The sequence below is a fragment of the Podarcis melisellensis genome (assembly GCF_964234715.1).
Source record: "Podarcis melisellensis genome assembly, chromosome: 9".
Classification (NCBI taxonomy): Eukaryota; Metazoa; Chordata; class Lepidosauria; order Squamata; family Lacertidae; genus Podarcis; species Podarcis melisellensis.
The window spans coordinates 40,902,794-40,924,821 of NC_138541.1; the positions used below are offsets into that span (position 1 = coordinate 40,902,794).

General features: G+C 42.9%; 1 protein-coding gene across 6 annotated transcripts in view; it reads left to right on the forward strand.

Moving 5' to 3' along the window:
* The window catches only part of GRIA2 (glutamate ionotropic receptor AMPA type subunit 2), a 74,454-nt gene continuing 52,426 nt past the window's right edge, over nucleotides 1-22,028 (forward strand). For 3 of the 6 annotated variants that reach the window (XR_014172020.1, XM_081926331.1, XM_081926334.1), the window contains exons 1-2: nucleotides 1-839; nucleotides 1,535-1,675. Coding sequence is in view for 5 of the 6 variants with exons in the window: in XM_081926331.1 (XP_081782457.1) it covers nucleotides 746-839; nucleotides 1,535-1,675 (235 nt within the window). In the remaining variant the exon portion in view is untranslated. The remainder of the gene's footprint in view (nucleotides 840-1,534; nucleotides 1,676-22,028) is intronic. The other 3 variants (XM_081926333.1, XM_081926330.1, XM_081926332.1) reach the window with 3 other exon arrangements.

Genomic DNA, 22,028 nt, shown 5'->3' on the forward strand with positions numbered 1-22,028 from the left:
AAGAGAGAGAGAGCTCTTCGCTGCAGCCGTAGGGGGCGCGGAAGGGGCTGCTTTGGACCGAAGCCTAGCTGTCCCCGGCTGTCTTCCGCGGCGCTGTCCGTGGTGCTGAAAAGGACCAGCCTCTTGGCGAGCCCAGCCGCCCCCAGCAGCAGCAGCAGCAGCAGCAGCAGCGGTGCCTTCGCCAAGGCTCGCCGAGCTCGCGCGCGCGTCCAGGCCTACGCGGGGAGGGGGCGTACGGAGAGGGGGGGCATAAGGAGGCTCTCTCTCCGGCGGCGCACGCGCACGCCGCCTCTTCCCTTCGCTCGCCTTGCCTGGCTGTGCGCGAGTGTGCGGTGGGTGCGCGCGTGTGAGTGTGTGAGTGTGCGTGTGTGTGAGGGCGAGAGAGGCAGAGCTGGGCGAATGCGTGTGCTCGCCGGCGAAGGAGCTGGATGTACCGAGGCGACGGCAGCGCAAGAGCAGCGTTGAAAACGGCATCCCAGGCGCCTCTTTCCTTCCCCGGGCTGGCCTCGGGAGCACTGCAGCAGCGGGCCAAGGCTGCTTCTCTATCCACCCCCTTCCTCCTCTTCCTCTTCCTCCTCCTCTTCTTCTTCTCCCGCTGAGGGCTCATTTCCAGCTCGGGTCCTTCATCTGCTCGCCCAAGATGCAGAGGATCTAATTTGCTGAGCGACAAACGGGCAAGGGAGGAGAAGGCAGCGGCGGCTGCAGCAAAGGAATATTCTGTGGCTTTGTGGATGCTCTACTTTTCATGGCAATGCAAAAGATCCGGCAGATTGCTCTCTTCCTGGCTCCTTTGGTTTGGGGACTCATCTGGGGGGTCTACTCCAACGGCATACAAATAGGTGAGTGGCCCCGTCAGAGAGGATCCCATATATATATATATTGTTAGATGAGATTCTGGCACACGGTCACCACTCAGGTCCAATTGCCGTATTCATGGCATGCACCCTTAAATCCAGCCTTTTCTTGCTGGAGTGGATGCTTGCCAAAAAAAGGAAAAGTGCCTTCATTTTAGATCAACTCCTGTGCCCCCCCCCATTCTTAAATCCAAAGGTTACCCATCTTCACGAATCCCATCCCACTAGAAGCAACTCCTTTCCACAAGGCAGTTCATGGCTTAAAACTAAGCACTTCACTGATGACATTCGGGAAGGTGCAATCCACATCCCATCGAAATCAGGATGGGGAAGCCAAAACCTCCCACCTTTCATTGCTCTTAATAGATCTGGATTGCACCCTTCATGTGAGGAAGGCAACACGCCATGTGCTTTCCAGATATTGCCCCCCTTCCCCTGCCAAGCTCAGTTTGGGTATCCGGACCCTGAAGGGGAGGGAGGGAGGGAGATGGCTGAGATTTTAGGATATAGATCATCCCTAAGGTCAGTGAAACTGGCAATCTGAGGCAAGTCCTATGGCAAATAAACGAAGGTCTCTTTCTCTTTGTGAGTCTGGCAGCGCTACTGCCGAGCCTGCAGCACTGATGTCCTCTCTGTGTGTCTCTCTTGTTCTGTCTTTATGTGTGTTTGTCATCCTACAGGGGGGCTCTTCCCCAGGGGAGCTGATCAGGAATACAGTGCATTTCGGGTAGGGATGGTTCAATTTTCCACTTCAGAGTTCCGACTGTCGCCCCACATCGATAATCTGGAGGTGGCCAACAGCTTCGCTGTCACCAACGCTTGTGAGTCATGAATGTTCAGTTCATTCAAATCCTCCCCTCCCCTCCCCAGAAACCCTTTGCTCCTGTGTTGGTGGAGTTAGGGCAGCAGGTGCTCTTGTGCATTAAGCAAGTGTGTGTTTGAGTGGGGTGGGAATCATGACTTTGGCATTCAGCTGCTCCAGAGAGCCTGGGAGGGCTTGTGGGGCAGGGCGTGAGGGGATTAAACTATGGAAAATGCACCCATCCATCCAGCTAAATTTCCCTCTGGAAGATGGTTGCACCATTGCCTGCTCAGGGTGGTCCTGCTCTACTCCTGTCCTGCCACTTGACCCCCTTCAGACCAGATCGTACCATCTGCTTTGCATTTTGGCTAGAGACTTCCAAGGATCTCTCTCTTGTGCTTTCAATGTATTACATAAGGTTGGCTGCAGTCATGACTGATTGTGGTGTAGGCAGGACCCCACCCTGCTCCATAATGGAACCCCCCATGGGCCCTGCCTATGTGGGGTGTGCTCTTATTTACCTCTGCATGCATTGTGACTGAATGTCATGTCAACCCTTTCTGCATGGGTATTTGCTTCCCTGAAGAAATGCTTTAGAGATGCAGGGAGAGAATGTGGCGACAAGAGCTTGCAGGACAGCGGCATTTGGGGCTTTCTTCCTGCCTTTTCCTGCAGATTCAGGGGCACCGGAATATTTTCACCTTCCCACAGCAGAGTATACTGGGAAGATGAATATTCAGCACACCATCTTTCCATAATAGGGGGAAAGACATTTGGCACCAGGTTCCTCTGCTTACTCTTCTAAAAGCAGTGTCCAGAAGCAGCCTGTTGTCTCACTGGGCAGAGTTGCTACACATATGCAGGAGGAGAAGGAGTGGGCAAATTGGGAGGGGTGGCAAGATAGCATCCTTGTGCGTGGTTGCACATGGCACAGGACCATTTGTCCCAAGCCTGTTCACTGCCTTGTGAAGGCTGCCTCAGTAATTCACAAGTCCACATTCTGGCATATGCCTTATGCTTAAAAAAAAGAGAGAGAGAGAGAGATTCTTGAGGGATGTTTCAACCCCAAGGCCTCTTTTGGTGTAGGAAAGGGTGCATAGCAAGAGGATGAGTGGGGAAGCAGCAAAAAAGCTGCAAGTGGATTGTTGATTTTGAACAGCAATAGCTGCAAGAGGCACCGATCAGCCATTTTCCTTTTTGCAATTCTCCATATTAGAATTACTCTGCCCCGTCCCTTTCTCAATAAATCACAGCACTCTCAGGAACATTTCCTTGATTTGGGGGGAGGAAAGCAACTGAAGAGTGAGCACAGAATGAGTCCTGCATTTGGGGTAGAAATGGCTCTTGCCTGTGTGATAAGCCTGCTACAGGGAACATTGCTTTTCTGGAACAGCAGTCTCCTATGACATAGATTCAGATGAATTTTTAGTATATACAGTATGCACATGTGACCATCCTTCCGTCTCTCACTTGGCATCATCTTGATATTTCTCTTTTGTAAGGCTCAGAGGGTTTTCTAGAAGGCTTCAGTAATAGGCACTCTGTAGCTATTGCAAGGGTCAAGTAGCAAAAATAATACCACGATAAAATCAAATCTGAAAATGCTCTGTTTTTCATGAAGTTCCTCAGCTGGAATGTACATCTCCTTAGGGGATATATTTGATGGAACAAAGAACAGTTGTCCCTGGCACTACCAAAATGACAGCTATGAAATTATTTCATTTTTTGTTTAAATCATCCAGGTAGTGGGAGGGTTCCTTGATTAGATTCTTGTTCAGTTCAGTAGAGTCTCCTATGATGCTACCCCTTTGCTATACTGGTGGTAAAAACACTAACTGAATGGGGCTTAGTTAACATTAAGGTCTGAATTGTTGCTCCCATGCAATACAATGTAACTGCAAGAGAAATGTAATTCTGTCAGTTTGCGCTCGTATTGAATTAAGAACAAACAGATACCTCACAACACACGACTGTAAGAATAAAGGTACAATATCTTAAAAATTGAAAGCTGAGCAGGGGAGGAGAAGACTGAATGAAGTGATAGCCTGAGCAGAAAAATCGCTGCCAGCTAAGATGATTAGAATTGCAATTTGTCATACTGTCTTTAAAGGAATGTGTTCCATTCTGTCCCCAGTTGATAGAGGCATTTTCTAAGAGGGCGATGCCAAGGGTTTTAAAGCCAAGAACTTGAAGAAGGGGGAGAACAAGAACAGGGATGTGCCCACATGACCCCAAAGCACACCCCACACATTCAAAAGATTAGGGAGTCGATTGCCAGATGCAGCTTCCTGCAATGAAAATGAACATTCCTAAAGGAGAGCTGTGTTATAGCAGGGGCAACCATTGCTCCTGTGGCATCGTAGAAATGAACTATTCTGTTGTGGCATAAGCTTTTGCAAGCAACATCCCTTTTCAACCTATTCATTAACTTTCACCTGATGAAGAAGGCTGCTGCCTTGGAAAGCTTATGGAAGAGTCAAATGGGTAGTTTTTAAGGGCTCTTGGTTGATCGTGTAGAAAGAGACTTCAAGAGGACAGCTGCACAGATGGAACAGGGAACAGGTTTGGCAACTGACATTTTGCTTCATTTTGCCTGATCAACACTGGTTACATGCAAGGCTGTTTAAAATCTCTTATTGATCTGGGGAGAAGCCTATTGATTCTGCTAACTGCTGTTAACTGTAGCGTCCAAGGCTGGTTTCAGAACCCGTGTTCTGAAGCATAACGCTTGAGCATGTGGACATGATTCAAAGGAGAGAAGACTTTGGAATGCATGTAGAGTGAATTTTCCTCACTCCCATACTTCTCTCGTTAAGGATGAGGCCTTTCAAGGCAGACGAAGGGATTTCTAGGAAGGAATTACCACTCCTGTCTTTTTTCCTAGAAATAGAGCGCTGCTATTGAGATCTGAATAATCCATGCCACTCAGATAATAAATTGGTCTGCAATATTAGGAAATAGAAAGCTAGTACAAACCACTTTTCTTTCTTTAAAAGAAATCTTTAAGAAAACAGAGAAAGGATATGTTATGGGGGGAAAGCACAGCTGTCACTTCATGTGATGGTTTTTAAAAGGGGTGGGGAACCAGTGATTCTCCAGAAGTGGTTGGACTCCAGCTCCCATCAGGTCCACCCAGCATCAACAATGGTCATGGGTAGAATCATGGAACTGTAGCGTTGGAAGTACCACAAGGGTTACCTAGTCCAACCCCCTGCAATGCAGGAATCTTTTGCCCAACGTGGGGCTCAAACTCATGACCTTGAGATTAAGAGTCTCGTGCTCTACCGACTGAGCTATCCCAGCTGCTAGCAACAACACCTGGAAGCCCCACCTTTGTTTTAAAATCTGAATTTGGTGGACAGTTTAGAGAAAAGGCACTTGTAAATATAGTCAAGCATGTTTTATAAAATGACCCATTGGCCTAATTCAGTAATCTGTTATTTATTTATTTATTTATTTATTTATTTATTTATTTGCAGCACCATCAATGTATATGATGCTTTAGCCAGGTCCCTTCCCCAATGGGCTCCCAGTCTGAAGTTTGACAACGAGGAAAACAGAGGGCAAAGAGGAAAGGGAGGTGGAGAAATAGTAGACTAATAATTAAATCAGTGTGGGCAATGGAGGTACAAATACGTAGGCTTCATTGCAGTTGCCACTGGATGTTCAGTTTAGGAAAGAACTTCAAACGAAAGATGTTTTCGAGGAAGGAAGTAAAAAGGTTTGGCAGCCATTTAAGTATTCTGGGATAAGAGACAGCAAGGGAATAAGTGGCCGGCAGTGGTAATGTTTGAGGTCATGGGCAGAGATATACTGGGAAAGATGGATGGGGAGACAGTTTGGAAAAAGGTTATGGAGCCCTTTAAAGGTTAGGCATTTGTGATGGCATTGGGAAGGGATTGGAAGTCAGTGTCGGAATCCGAGATGTGGTGCAGCAGTCATGATGCAAATACAGAGCCTTCAAGACATTCCTTCTTTACTTCAATGGAGGAACCACCCTCACACACCAAAGGGAGGAGGTACACTGACTTGCAATGCAGTACACTATATTTTTCATGAAACTGAATTTTTTAAAATCCCTTAGCACCGTTGATTAGATTGTGAGATCATTTATTAATGGGAAAGCTTTCCCTGTTATATTTCATCTTGGCATTCTTGGTTTAGATTCTGCATTTCCAGAATACTGTTTTTGTATTTATATCTTCACCAACCTAATGCTGCTTGGCCTGCAATCTACAAACTGATTACTCTAGCCTGGGTTGGTTCTAGAGCAGTGTTTCCCAACCTTGTGCCTCCAGCTGTTTTTGAACTACAACTCCCATCATCCCTGACTAGCAAGACCAGTGGCAAGGGATGATGGGAATTGTAGTCCAAAAACAGCTGGAGGCACAAGGTTGGGAAACACTGTTCTAGAGCAGCAGGTTCCTGATTTGCTCCTTGGCCTACAAGTGGTTTCCTCACCTGCTCCTGGAACATTTCGGTGGCAATTGACTGATAACTAATCTGGATATTCTAAATCTAATCTAATCTAATCTAATCTAATATAATATAATATAATATAATATAATAATAATATAAATGCCAGTGCCATGTTATATTTTGAGCAGGAAAACTTGGGGTTGAAATTTATTACATTTTAATATTAATAACCTGATGTTAATATCAAATTTAGTATGTGTGGTGGTGATACCTAACTGAAGACCTGTTCACAGTTTATGGAACTGTCATGTTAACCCTCAGATACTAGCTATCCCTGCTACAAACACACATGTTATAAATTTTGTTGGAATGAGTAATTGAGTATTTGTCCATGAGTTGGTGATTTCATTCAATCTTTCTGAAAGCCAGTTGGCTAACTTGGGATTTGGAGCAAGTCCTGTTGAATTCAACTAGAATTCAAGTAGAATTACATAGTTAAAGAGTTATCAGCATAGTTATCAGCAAAAAAAATGCTGGTTTATTCTTCCCAGAAACAGGTGAAATCATTGGTTCTGAAATTTATCTCAATATCTTAACCAGAGCTTTTACAGTAGTACCCTAGGACTAGGAGGTGCCTGCAGGTAACGACTAACAGACACTTTAGGACTAGTGCTACTTTTTGACTGGAATAAAAGCAGATCAGAGGATAGAATTCCAACCATGTGCTGCAGCAGATCAGGTGCAGGAAGCTCTCCAAATGTTACTGAATTACAATTCCTATCGGCTCCTGGAAGTGTGGCCAATGACAAGGGATGATGGGAGTTGCAGTTCAGCAATATCTGGAGGGTCAAATGTTCCTCATGCCTATAGTAGATAATTAAGTGCCCTTACTTAAAATGGTTTCAGATTATTTCTTGGTTAGTACTAGCAGTAACAAACAACCAAATATGTAAATAGGAACCAGTCTAAAATTACAGTCAAAGCTTTCCTAAAACTGACTCCCTCCTGAAAAGGCATTCTCTTAGGTCTAGTTCACAAATGTATGCCTCTTGATGACTCTAGACTTGATTATGCACCCTTCTAATCATATGAACTGATGCTACTGAAAAGCAAGGCATCTGCGATGACACCTGGTGGCATGTACGCATGCAAGTCATTACTTGATGGCATAGTCCTCATAAACATGGACAAGGAAACCACCCTTGAGTCTCTGGTGAAAAGGATTCTAAGATAGCGTCAAATGAATAGGTTGTGCTAATGATATTTCTTCAAAGCCAGACTTCAGTTAAGACTGCAATTCTAAGCATGCTTACTAGGAAGCAGGTCCCACTGAACAAAGTGGGACTTACTTTTCAATAATCACATTTAGAGTTGGACTACAAGACTTGTAATAGGATCTTGGGCCTTTTCCTGGTCATTTTCTCATCCTTTGAAATCTTTTCCTCATGTTTGAGGACAGAGCTTTATTAGCAGTGGTTGCCTCAGCTAGCTTTTATAAAAGAGCCTACAGGAAATTGTGTATGTTGCCCATCAACAAAACAGAATATATAAAAGTAGATAAAACTACTTAAAATGCTTCCAAATTTTGTTTATGATTAAGAACAAAGTTTTAAAAGGAGAAGTCAAAGATCTCATGAAAAGATAGACTCTGAGGAAAGTAGATTTGGCACCATGAAGATATTATGGGACTTGGGCAGCTGGAAAGCCTTAGAGAGACTGCTTAGAGTTAGTACGTGACAATGTTTGGTAACTGACATGCAGTGATACTTAGGCATATCACTGTATGTGACACCTACAAGCTGGCTTGAGTTCGTATTTAATGTTTATGTCTTCCCAATTATTTCCATGTCCTATGCAAACATCCATGCTTACAAGTGCCATTACTAAATCTTGCCCCCCAAAAGATAATAATAATATAATAGTAGTAATTTATTATTTATACTCCGCCCATCTGGCTGGGTTTCCCCAGCCACTCAGGACAGCTTCCAACAAAATATTAGAAATACAATAAAACATCAGACATTAAAAACCTCCTAAACAGGGCTGCCTTCAGATGTCTTCTAAAAGTCAGATAGTTGTTTATTTCCTGGGCGCCACTACTGAGAAGGCCCTCTGCCTGGCTCCCTGTAACCTCGCTTTTCACGGTCAGAAGGGCCTCAGCACTGGACCTCAGGGCTGAACAATGGAGGTGGAGATGCTCCTTCAGGTATACTGGGCCGAGGCCATTTAGGGCTTTAAAGGTCAGCACCAACACTTTGAATTGTGCTTGGAAACATACTGTCTAAAATTATCTAAGATGAAAGTAGTAATATCCTATTTAGGGATAGAAATAATGTACTTAGCAAAGGCTTCATATTAAGACAGTGCAACCTTTTTACAAGGCACCTGTGTAATTTAGACACATCAGTTCTATACATACTGTCCTGACAACAATTCCCATCGAGCTCAGATGGACTTTGGACTTGCTTCCATCAGAAGAGCCCATTCACAAGACTGCAGGCAAATGAGGTGTCCAGCAGATGGCAGAGTGCTCCTAGTGATAGGAAGATAGCTCTAATTTAGTCACTTGGTCTTTACTCTATCAGCAAGTGAGAGCTAGGACGTGACAGTACAAACCTGTAGGCAAAAATGTTTGCTTACTGTACATTGTATGTGTGGAATACACATGCTCAGGCATGTGTTGAGAGATTATGTATTTGCAATGTGCTTTAAAGTGGGATTAAGGAATCGGCATGAAAAATGTAAGAACAATAATGAGAATCAACGTATGTAGGGGTCAGTAAATAATAAGCCACAGGCCTTGTGCTCTCCATGTTCTCTTTGCCCTATACCTACCCTTTATGAACATTTTGCATCTGTTCACAAGCGATGGGGAAAAATCACCCAGAAGAGCAAAGTTTTGCCATGGGGAGAACTGATTCATGAAATGTGCACATACTATTTCTGGTTAGCTCAGCTGCCTAACTATGTTTGGTAGTTAAAATGCAAAGCATAGGAGCAAACTCTTAGGGCCATGGGGGCTTTGGCCCCCACAGTAAAATATTTGAGGGAGCCAGGCCGCCACAAAGTTGATGGCCATTCCCATTCAAGTGGGGGGGGGTGCACTGCGTCATATGATCAATTATGCAGGGCGGGGCTTACCTGGGCCCCCATAATATTTTATTCAAGTTGGCACCCCTGATGCAAAGTGATCGAGGTATTTACTGTATGCAGTACTGACTATATTGAGTTGGTCTTTTATGACTGCCTAAACAATTAGGTGGGATGCGGGTGGCGCTGTGGGTTAAACCACAGAGCCTAGGACTATCAGAAGGTTGGTGGTTCAAATCCTTGCAATGGGGTGAGCTTCCGTTGCTCGGTCCCTGCTCCTGCCAACCTAGCAGTTCAAAAGCACGTCAAAGTGCAAGTAGATAAATAGGTACCACTTTGGTGGGAAGGTAAACGGTGTTGCCATGCGCTGCTCTGGTTCGCCAGAAGCGGCTTAGTCATGCTGGCCACATGACCCGGAAGCTGTACGTCGGCTCCCTCGGCCAATAAAGCAAGATGAGCGCCACAACCCCAGAGTCGGCCACGACTGGACCTAATGGTCAGGGGTCCCTTTACCTTTACTAAACATTTAGGTAAAGGTAAAGGGACCCCTGACTGTTAAGTCCAGTCGTGGATGGCTCTGAGGTTGTGGCACTCATCTTGCTCTATAGGCCAGCGTTTGTCCTCAAACAGCTTCTAGGTCATGTGGCCAGCATGAGTAAGCCACTTCTGGCGAACCAGAGCAACACAAGGAAACACCGTTTACCTTTCCGCCAGAGCAGTACCTATTTATTTGATGTGCTTCCGAACTGCTAGGTTGGCAGGAGCAGGGACCGAGCAATGGGAGCTCACTCAGTTGTGGGGATTTGAACCGCTGATCTTCTGATCAGCAAGCCCTAGGTTCTGTGGTTTAGACCACAGCGCCACCCGCGTCCTTACCTAAACAATTAAGAGTTGCCCAAAGCATTAAACCACACTTTAAAAAGATATATACGTGAGCAGAAACTTTTCCTTATTAAGAAGTCAGGGTTTAGCTTACCACTGATGAAATGGGCAAGGATTGATGGAAGAATTTCCACAATGATGCATGGCATAAACCAATAGCTACATGGTTTTCTTGAACGGGATTGTTCACTACAATAAAATGAGGCTTTTCTTCCTTGCTTCTCAAATATGAGCAAGCAAACCACCTCCTGTGCATTCCACATTGGGCCAAAAGATTCCTGCATCACAGGGGGCTGTGATGATGCCCGTGGTCCCTTTCAACTCTACAACGCTACATTTCTATGATTCCTTGTGTGGCATAGACCTGTAGTGGTTCACTACTACATTTGGCCTCACCACTAAGCTTGCAACCTCAGGCTATCGCTTTTTGTAACTCTTTCACAGCTGTCTCACTCTGCTCCTCTCCCTCCACAGTTTTCCTTTTCTCCCACTTTCAATTAGTATTCGGCTCCCGTGTCTTTGCTGGGACAGAGGTCCCTCTCCCTCTTTGCTCCTTATCTCTCCTTTGCTGCTGTGTGCTTGCCAGCCACTCTTTCCTCCCTGCCTTCCTCTCTGCGCATTTTTGCTGCTGCTATCACTCTCTCCCACGCCCACCTGCCATCTTGCAGTGTGTCACTTCTGGCCCCTTGCAATCATATAAATGAAAAAGAAAATATCTCTCCCCCTCTTTAGATTTTTTTTCCTATAGGCAAAGTAATGCAGATTTGATTGATGAATTAATCGACTTAATCATGACTAACAAACTATGGCTGCATTCGCACGGCAGCTTATTTTATTTCCTCCGATGTTTCCCTGACTGTTATAATTTCCACATTACAATTTGATCTTTCACGGGACAGAAAAGCCACTTGTGGAACTGTATTGGAACACAGCAGACGTTTAGCATTCATTTCTTTGTTATTTGCTTCCAGAAAAAAACCTGCTTGCAAATAATGAGCCTTAAACTTGTATTAAATAGAAATGAGCACAATACTTGCACTGTATTCCACTGTATTTCTGGAAGTGGCTTTTACGCTCTGTGAAGGCTCAAATATGATGCAGAAATTAATAGGAAAGTGCAATAATTTGCTGAGTGAATGCAGCCCATGGCTGCAATGCTAATCCCATTTATAAGGGGGTAAGTCCCATTTTATTCAATGGGGATCACTTCTGAGTAGACATGATAAGGATTGTGCTGTTAACATTTCTTTAGCTGAGTTACAGCCCTTATTATAATTAATAATTTCTGGAGCATAGGGTGATATCCAATGTTTCATAGCATACCCACTGAAATCCATGGATGTAAGTGACTTAAATTCGAAGAATCTATTCTATCAGAAGTAGGATATTGTCCACAATTTCTTATATTCTACCAGGAACAAAATGTCCATTGAATGTGCATTGCATTTTCCTGATATTCCATAAAATCCCAAATGGCATACCAGTTATTGCATGGAGATACATATTTTTTCCAGAGTGTGCATATCATTCCTTTCCCTTGTGAAGGATTTCCCTACAGTGTGCAATAACATTGTTATAAAAGTAAATTGTTATTTTTACTATAGTAGTTTCAGTGTGGAGGTGATATATGTGAGATCCTACAAGTCAGAATGTGTTAGTGTGAGAAAAGGTTGAGCATTACAATTTTAAATCAAAGCTTACAGCTCTGAAGGGATCTTTGCATTGTGACATTCTGACTAAGGGAACACTGATTCATGCATTCCAGAGCCATTGGATACATTCCAGCAGGAATCCCATTCACATTTATGGGAGATGCTCAGAAGCACCTATGTTATCATGAGAGGTGGGCAGGAGAGTTCATTCATTCAAAGTCTGTGAGTTGAATCCAGGTTGGGTTAATAATCCTATAAATTCCAATTGGAAGCAATGCGCTTAAAAGTGAGTTGTGACCAACTTCTCCTGCTGATTTCAGCGAGATTATAGCTGCAAACCAATACACACTTCATCTTGTTCAACTCAGAAGAGTTAGAAGTATAGGACTGCACTGATAAGCACAGCTAAATTAGGTACTAATCCTGTGCACAGTTTCCTGGGAGTAGGCTCCATTGAACACAGCTGGACAGAGAAAACATATATAGGCTTAAGAGTACAGGTCTGGCTCCAACCCAACAGCTGGGTAAGGTCAAGGAGAAAGGAAATCATTGCTATTCTAGAATACAAGGCAGCAGACTGTATTGTTAAGATTCAGTAGTAGCAGTTCAAATATTTTCAGACAAAATATGAATGGCTTCTTTGAAAAATGGCTCAAAAGTAAATGTTTATTGGCAGCAGTAAATACTGAACGTTTCTTAACTTTTTCAATAAAAATATATATGAAGCCATGGAGGGGAATTATTGACTGATGTATGCAGACTGATTTATTTAGAAAAGGGATTTATTTAAAGCCCTTGAATCCTACCTTTCCAAAGCTCAAGGCTGCTTACCTAAAGCACATTACAGCATCATTTATTTCAGCAATCTCTGTTTCCTTTTGTGCTGCTTTTCAGCTGGGCAGCTGGGGGGGGGGGGAAATCAGTGGAACCAAACGGGTCTTTATTTATTTATTTATTTATATTTCACTCCACTCTCCAGCCCAAAAGGCTCCCAAAGTGTCCTACGATGATAAATAAAAAGAAGGTTGTGCCAGTACTTCTGCATAACAGCATTGCCAATATGCCAATGGAAGCATTTCTTCTACTGTAAATAGCAGATGTGGAGGGCCCCAATTCATATCAGGACCATGGAAGGGTTAAGGGATAAAAGATCTCCTCCCCAGCTAGGATCCCAATCCAGCTTGCCATTCCACACTGGCTATTGATTTTTATTTTTTATTTAATCAGCATTAAACATGTGAGCAACATCAGATCTAGCCTAGCCCTTATTCAGCCACCCCTTCAGCTACTAAAATTCACTGGGCATTGTCCCCAGATTGTGAGCCTCCAGATCTTTTCTCTATGCAACATATTGCCTTTCTCCAGCCTATTGCCACCTTTTAGCCTTCAAAATCCTTTCCCTATGCAACCTGTTGGCTTGGCAAGCTCACATGTGATGGTAATGGAGGGTGAGGATGCTGCAGTGATCTGGCCACATACTGAAGATGAGATCCTGGTTTTGAATAGCAATTTGCTTGCTGTGATTAACTCCACAAGGGTTTGAGTACTGGATAAACAGGGTCTTCATGCAAGACTGAAAGCCGGTCATAATTGAGACAAGAGACCATATACTGGCAAGAACAGTATTATCATCACTGGTCATGAGCCAATAGCTTTGATGCACATGAGGAGTGCCAGGGGTGCTTTATTATTGTTGTCTGTGATCAGGGCAGTATCTGGCACCAAATCATGACCCGCACGGGCAAACACCATTTGCTTCCAATGCTCAAATGTACTCGGTGAATAGCTAGACACTGTGCATTTTTAGCCTCATTTTTTCAGCTGTCTCTAATACCTCTTTGACATTTTGTGTGGTATTAAAAGACAGTTAATTAGATACAAGTGACTTATCTTCCAGGAAGAAAAGTTGTGGGTGTTTCCCAACCCCTATTTAAAGGCACCATCAATTGCACACTTTTGATTTAGTTTAAAACTGGGACCATGGAAACATATTTAATTACTGGGTAAATTCTGCCGTTACACTAACCTTGCAAGTCAGATGTAATTAAAAAATAAATTCTGCACCGCATGAAATAATGCTGATTGCTTATACTACTTATAAAGATGTGTTGGTTTAAATCCATTAAGATTTGCCATACCCATCACATACCAAATTGGGGACACCCCCACCATGCCCTGTCTGCCCAGACCGCTTCAGTCTACTGTGCCTCCCCTTGTCCTCAGCCTAACCTTCGCTGGCTTATTGCTGCTGCCACCATGAAGCCAAGATCTCCTCTGCCAGGCCCACAGTGGCTTCTGCCATACTTCCAGAAGTTGTTTACCTTCCTGCTGGAGTGGTACCTATTTATCTACTTGCAGTTTGACATGCTTTTGAACTGCTAGGTGGGCAGGAGCTGGGACCGCGTCTTGGGGATTTGAACCGCCTACCTTCTGATCAGCAAGCCCTAGGCTCTGTGATTTAATTTATTCCAACTTTATTTCATGTACTTTCATTTAAATCACAGTAATCAAATTTGTGGGTGTGTCTTGCCTATATAACCCAATTGTGTGGTCCTGGGATGCACCCTGATGAACAGATGATGAGATTCATATGCAACAGAACCCAGAACTGCACAAGCTGGTTGTGTGTTACTTAGGAGAGCTGCCAATCCCTTCATATTTTTCTTGGAATTCCACATGGTCATGAGACGGAAATCTGTACCAAGTGAGTGACATGCCTGGGGCCCTCTGAAATGGATCTGGAATCTTATAATTTTAGAGCTGGAAGAAAACTTTGAGGTTACTTCATCCTGCTCAATGCAGGAATCTACAGTAGAACTTTCACCTGAATCTGGTAACTGGCACAGAATCCATGGAACTCCCTGCTATCTCAGCAGTTCACCTGCTAATAAAACATATTTCGGTATAGACTATGCTGTCCTCATTGCTTAGCACCTGCCTCTAAGGGTCTGTTCACATTCTGTCCCATCATAACTGCTGATATACTGCGATGCCTTATTCCTTAAAGGTCCCATGGTTGCTGCATCTTTAAATTTCATGGAAGCGATATGGTGATGGCCAGTTTTTATTACATTACAACCTTTCATACCTGATCCAATTTCAATTACATAATGCTACATTTGGTTTAATAGGACATTGCGTTTCCCCTACTATTGTAAGTCAAGGATGCTTGGTCAGCAATGCTAGCCCACATTTCTATTTATAGATGTTTCATACTGTACCCAGGTGCTTACTGAATGATTTTTTTAATGGTAGGGGGAAAGGATCCTACCCCCAAATAAATTAATTACTCAAGTTTATGACATGTGAAAATATTTTACTGCAACATTGTAAAACCCGATTATGTCAGTATGGTGTTATTTTCTACTGATGCTCTGCAGTTTGCTGAATGGTGTTTTAAAGGTCTACATCCATTTCAGATGACAATTTTCTCTTATAGCTTTGAACTGGCTTTCCCCCTCTATTGATTGTCTCAGTTAAACACTGCATATGAAGAAACCTTGTTATTCCATTAGGAAACTGGAATAAATCAGTTATTCATTCCAATGTAATTTTCATTTACTTACGTGAAATCAGTCCAAGTGATCTTACATGTAGCTGTGTCTCATTCTTATAATCATGGCTCTAGTCAAAAATGACCTGCAGGACCATTAGACGATATTGACAAGTTGGAACATGTGCAGAGGAGAACAACCAAGATGATCAAGGGTCTAGAAACCAAGCCTTATGAGGAATGGTTGAAGGAGTTGGGTATGTTTAGCCTGGAAAAGAGGAGGCTGAGAGGAGATATGATAGCCACCCTCAAATATCTAAAGGGCTGTCACATGGAAGATGAAGGAAGCTTGTTTTCTCCTGTTCCAGAGGGTAGGAGAGGTGGTTTCAAGTTGAAAGAAAGATGATTCCAACTAAATATCAGGAATAATTTTCTGATGGTATGAGCTATTCAACAGTGGAATGGACTCCCTCAGGAGGTTGTAGATTCTCCTTCCTTGGAAGTTTTTAAGCAGAGGTTGGATGGCCATTTGTCATGGATGCTTTAGTTGAGATTCCTGAATTGCAGAGGGTTGTACTAGATGACCCTTGGTGTCCAAGTCTTCAGTTCTATGATTCTATGAAATGCTGTTGATTCCACACTATTAGTGCATTTTCTGTAATGCTTAAACTATTTACAGTTCTGATATCTTAGTTGCAAATGTTTTTCTTAACATTTCTTGATTTGGATTAGTACGGCTGTGGTTTATTTAAATCATGCAGTATTCAGAAAGGCTGGTGTCAGGAAGCTTTGCATAGCTCGGCTATGAGAGAGATGGGGAGGAATATAAAGTCAGGGTTTTTTTTTCCTTCTTCAAAATTAGCTCCTAAATACTCCTAATTTAAGTGTTTCCAGGGTTATTCTTATCTTTGCTTTGCAGATTTCTATCCCTTAACTTTTCCTCCCCACAAGTGTGAGCCTTTGCCAGACGCAGAGATGTCCATCTCCATGAGAGATGCTTGAAAGAGATTATCCTTGGCTATGCTAATTCTCTTACAGCAATCTGTGGTTCAAAGTTATTTTATTGCCACTCAATTAGCATTTGCATTTATTTCTCATGAACTCTACAGAAACGGCTCATATGAGAGCAGGTTTCTTTCAGAACAATGGTTAGTGTAATCAAGAAAATGGCTTCTTTGCTGTCAAGCAAGAATCTGATGCCCGAGAGCTTAGAGATTTGTATAGATTGATTTCTATCAGACAATTCATTACCAGTAGAGTTGCTGCAGATTTAACTAGCTCATGAGTGGTATGAGTAATATCCTTCAAACAGTACTTCAATTTGCTCTGGTTGTGTTAAATCACTTCCTGAAGTGTACGGTGCTTGTAGGCCTTCTGATAGCTTTGTTCTTTCAAAACCACGAGCCCTGGGCTTACCCCTGTTCTGAAAACTGAAGCTTCCATTTAGATTGCATCCAAGACACCCATGTCACTGTACAATAGTATTTGATTGCTAAGAATACATTCAATTTTTTTGTCCCTATCAACAGAATATTGGATAGGCTGTCCTAAACTGCATGGACATTTCATTCATTTATCTGTTTCAGGTGTGGAGATCCCCTGGGCAGGGGATCCACTGGCCAGGGGATCCAAGTTGGCCTCTGAGGCCATTTTCCACAAGCCATATCCAACTGCCCATTAGGTGATGCCAAAGGAGCAGTATTTAACACCCCATCTTATCAGCTGATGTGCTGCAGGGGGTTAAATCTTTCTCAGTTTGGCAGAATCTAGAAACCTGTGAAACGAGCTTCTAGGGGGACTTGTTTTACACTTGTTTTTGTTAAGCAGCCTGAGTGCACATATAGTGTTGTTTCAAAGCTGAAAGCTATTTGAAAAACAGTTTGCATTTTGGCACGGGGACCAGCTGTTTTTTGCCTCAGCTGGGTAAATGTGATACTTTGCATTTGGCCCCATCAGACAACATCAGCATAGATATCCAACAACTATCCTAAGGAGAATTCCTTGCATGCCAGCCAAGAAGGGCACTAGGATCTGTCTAACTGAACTGGGAAAGAGTCTAGATCAATATGAACGTTCTTTCACTGTGTGTTGTGAAAGAGGAACGGATGTTATACATCGCAAAGGAAGGTCAAACAAAAACCTGGGATTATTATTTTTTTATTACAGTGTGTGGGAGAGAAAACATTAACCCTGAGATCCTTTAAAATGCACAGCTGGGCAATATACTGTACTTTGATTAGGGCCATGTGTCACCTTCATGTGTGCCTCCCTGGGAGAACATTCCGTAAGTGGTGCACAATCACTGAAAATACCTGTTCTCATGCTGCCAGACATCCCATGGAAGTGGCACATAAAGAAGGCCCTCAAATGATTATTGCTTGTTAAAATTATTTCACTTTAATTTTGTCCATTTATCCTAATTAACAATGAGAATTTAAGGAGAAATCCAAGGTATCTCCATGAATGTTCATTCTCCATGCATTGATAACAGGAGATTAAATTTCAGCAATAGCATAGGTGCTGGCTCCTTGGGGCCGAAGCACTTTTGACCCCCGATTATTTTTTCTAGGGGACTGGGCCCCCTCAATGTTCAGAAGACATTCTGCTCTGCCCACTGGCTACTTGTAATGCCAGAATATCGTGCAACGTCAGGACGTCATATCAGACCCCCTCAATCATCCCGAGAAGCTGGTGCCTCTGAGTGCTAGCATTCCTTATTGCCACTCTGTATCCTGGCTTATATCCAGATTGTTTTCTAGATGAGGTGCTGAATTTGGCATTATGCTTGCCTCCAGGAGATGCTAAGGCTGCAATCATATGCTTGGGAGTAAGTTCTGTTTGACTTATGCATAGACATGTACAGAATTATGACACAAGAGTGGAATAAAATATAATAGATGATCTGGAAAATGCAGTCCACGTGTATAATTCTGCTCAGTTCCCCCATAATGTCTAATGAAACTCCATGAGTGCTGTGACGTTATGCTGTGAACACCCCAATCTACATCACTGGCTGTCATTGACAATGATGAAGAAACTCATGAGTGTAATGACATCATGTCACATGTTTCAGTAGACATTATGGAGAAGAGGCAGCAAACTAGACATGTGCATACATTGGGCAGCAGCCCTGTGACATCAGAAATGGCAGGTTTAACCCTGGGAAATATATATCAAAGCTTAAAATATTTTTATCCCCCTCCCTTCAAAGTTTGTGTGGAATTTGACTTTGGAACACAAGATCAACACAAGAATCTCTTTGATGAATGAGACACCATGTACCTGTCAAACAAACCAATACTATGTTGAATGTTTTTTAGAGATCCCAACCAGAACAAAATAAAACCCTGCATTTAGATATTGTACATCCATCAAGTTAAAATGCATGAGGCCTAGAGTTGCCAGATTTACTTAGAGATGGGTTCATTTCAGAAACCTGGCCCCCAAATATTAGTGGCATGTGAACTCAGCTTGCCCTAGTTTCCACTCATTTTTGTTATTGTTGTGATTCCTTAAAATAAAACCTTGTGTGCTTGCAAAAAAGAAAAGAATGGATGAAGTGACTGGCCTCAGTTTGCCTATCCAGATAAAAATCCAGACCCTGCTCTCAGGAATAGCGCCTGTAGTAGGGTAGAGCCATGGAGCCTCTCTCCTAAGAGCTGTATTGTTGTAGCTTCCTTGGATGGCGTGGGTTGAGTCAGCAACAAGATTGGACTGTGAGGTCACATTGGCAGGTGTGCCCAATTGGCTCTGCTATTGTGCTTGTGCATCCCCAGCCACACACCATACAGGTAATAATAATAATAATAATAATAATAATAATAATAATAATAATAATAATAATTATTTATTATTTGTACCCCGCCCATCTGGCTGGGTTTCCCCAGCCACTCTGGGCGGCTTCCATAGAAACCAGAAAACACTAAAATATCATACATTAAAAACTTCCCTGAACAGGGCTGCCTTAAGATGTCTTCTGAATGTCAAGTAGTTGTTTATTGCTTTGACATCTGCTGGAAGGGCGTTCCACAGGGCGGGCGCCACTACCGAAAAGGCCCTCTGCCTGGTTCCCTGTAGCTTTGCTTCTCGCAATGAGGGAACCGCCAGAAGGCCCTCGGCACTGGACCTCAGCGTCCGGGCAGAACGATGGGGGTGGAGACGCTCCTTCAGGTATACTGGGCCGAGGCCAGGTAAGTAGCCACACCACTGTCAAGAGAGTGGTTTTGTGGCACTGTCCTACCACGATGACTGCCCTTGCCCACATCACCACTCCCTTTTCATTTTTCTTTTGTAAATTACCTGCCATTTTGATGGGGTGACAGCCTCTGCCTCCCTCCTCCAAGCACTTAAAACTTTGCTCAGGCAGAACCCCGGGAGTAAGCAGCATTTGGAAACTGAGGTCTTGAGGGCTGCCAACTCCATAGTATGAGCTCAGGGATGTCAGAGAACTGCATTTACCAGAGCTTCTTGTGGTTTTGAGTGTCGTGATGGAGGCAGGCATTCAGTGACCTTGTTGCTCTCTGGTAAGTTTACAGGAAGGAAAGGAGGTAGGGCTAGCTAGCAGGCTGACAGAGGTGAAGGTGCGGAGCACGAACCCTTAATAAGAGGTAAATTCAGTCCACGCACAAAAGGCCAGGGTGCAACTTGAATGAAGCTTTTTAAACTGGACCTCGCCCTTCAAGCTCCCCTGACTTAAGCTTCATTCCCACCACTCCTACCATCTGTCTGTCATTCAATAGGAACTGACAAAATATTGTTTGATGCTTCAAAATGCACAGCGTGCCTTTTGATAAGCAAAGGAGCTATGGAGGATTCATTGTGGCATGTAGCACTGGGCAAAATCAAATTGCTGAGAGTTTATATAAGTTTATCCCTTTGGCCGTTCTGCTGATTACACATTGCCCTTCAGCAGTCTCTTGCTATTACTCTCTGCGGAGTATAATTGCAATTCCCTTTTGCCCTTGACCGAGTGACCAAGGCATTGCCCTCCTGTGCCTTCTGTGCCTTATGAAATGCGTAAGGTGGTTTCCTCTTTCTCCAGGGCAGGCAACAGCAGCTGTAATTGTGCTAGCAGGTAGTGTATATGAAAGAGGATGAAGATTAATAAGAACAGCTGGCTTGCCCCCCACAAAATGATAATAAAGCATGTTGCGCATGATCCAGCTAATGCTAAGCACTTTTGAGTTCCGTTCTGAGTACAGTGGGGGAGACATTCATGGATGATTTCATCTCTTCCACTGAAATCCATGTAATCTAAAAGTGCTTATCCATGGCTGGCACAGGCTCATTATGAGTAGGGTGTCAATGTAGGGGAAGAATAATTGGTGTTTTTAGAAGGCACCTGCATTTATTTATTTATAAATATATAAAAATTGAATAGGACTGTCAAAAATTATTTAAAAGGATCATATGGCAAATGTATAAAAAGTGTGATAAGCTGAACTGAGATTAAGCAAAAACTGCCAACAGAATAACAATAAGAAGTTGACTGATTTTAGGGTGAGTTTCTATACTGACATATAGAAAACTCAACTGAACTCGGTGGGATTGAGTTCTGAGTAGACATGTTAACTGTAACACCTTTTAACTGTTTCATCATTTCAAGTCAAGGCTATTCTTTTATTTCTATTTTAATATTTATGTATTTATCTAATTTAATTTCTATACTGCCCTTCATCTGAGGACCACAGGGTGGTTTACAATATAAAAATACGAAAATATATAACATAGTAACAAACAAAGCAATAGCCCACATTATCTTCTTTATTTTCTGTTTCAGAAAAACAAGACAAACCAAATGGCTTAAAAATGAACAAGTGTGATCATAACTCATACAGCTGGCCCCGTCAGATGGGCTGGCTATAGCTATGCTCTAGTGGAAGTTTACTCAGAAATAAGTTGTATTTAGCTTGATGAGACTTACTCCCATGTAAACATGCTGCAGATTGCAATCCATTGTGCATGGTGAAAATTAACTTCTGAATAAATAGGCATTGTGCTCTTAATTGATTAATCTCCTAAGCAAGCTGATTAAAGCTTACAATCTGAATTTTTACAGTAAATACAGGAGGCCAAAAGCTCGTTACCTAGCAATACAAAATAGGTGACTATCTCTTTACACTGGCTAAGTGTTTTTCTCAGGCAGTAGATGGAAGCCATTTATTGTTAGCAAATGAAATAAAAGGCTGTAGCCCTTGAGGTGTTTGTGTGTTGGCCCCCAGTGAGTGACAGACCTGCTTGAAAAAGAATGTCTGTATTGGGAAAAGAACAAATCTCCCACCTGCTGTTATTCACTTGGCTAATTTAAATTCCCAGAGGAGCCAGACATCCTAGTTACTGACAACTTTGGGGAAAGATGACACCTTTTTTAAAAAATAATAATAATAATTGTATGATTCACCTTTGAAAGAGGTTTCCTTTTAACTTGGTTGTAATTATAGCCTAATAGGAAATAATACATGTCAAGCTTTCCACTTCAAAGGAAGTTATTTAAGGGATCTGTATCAAAGCGAAGCTGCTTCTTCAAGATGTATTCATTTGAGGTTGTCAAATTTTAGAATAAGGAGCATTCCTAGGCAAGAAGTAACTGTACGAGCCTACTCAAGCACAATGAAGGAGAGTTCACAGGTGCAGATTTGCTGCACAATGAAAGCAACATCAAGTTGAGGTATTTAAGCAGGGACTAGATGGCCATCTTATTGTGCGTGCTGGAGATGTGGCCACTAGGGTCCCTTCCAACTTCATAATAATATGAGGTTAAAACTAGGGATGGGGAAGAAATTCAATTTTGTTTGTATTCTATTGAGAAATTCTATTAATTCACACTTCTCAAACCA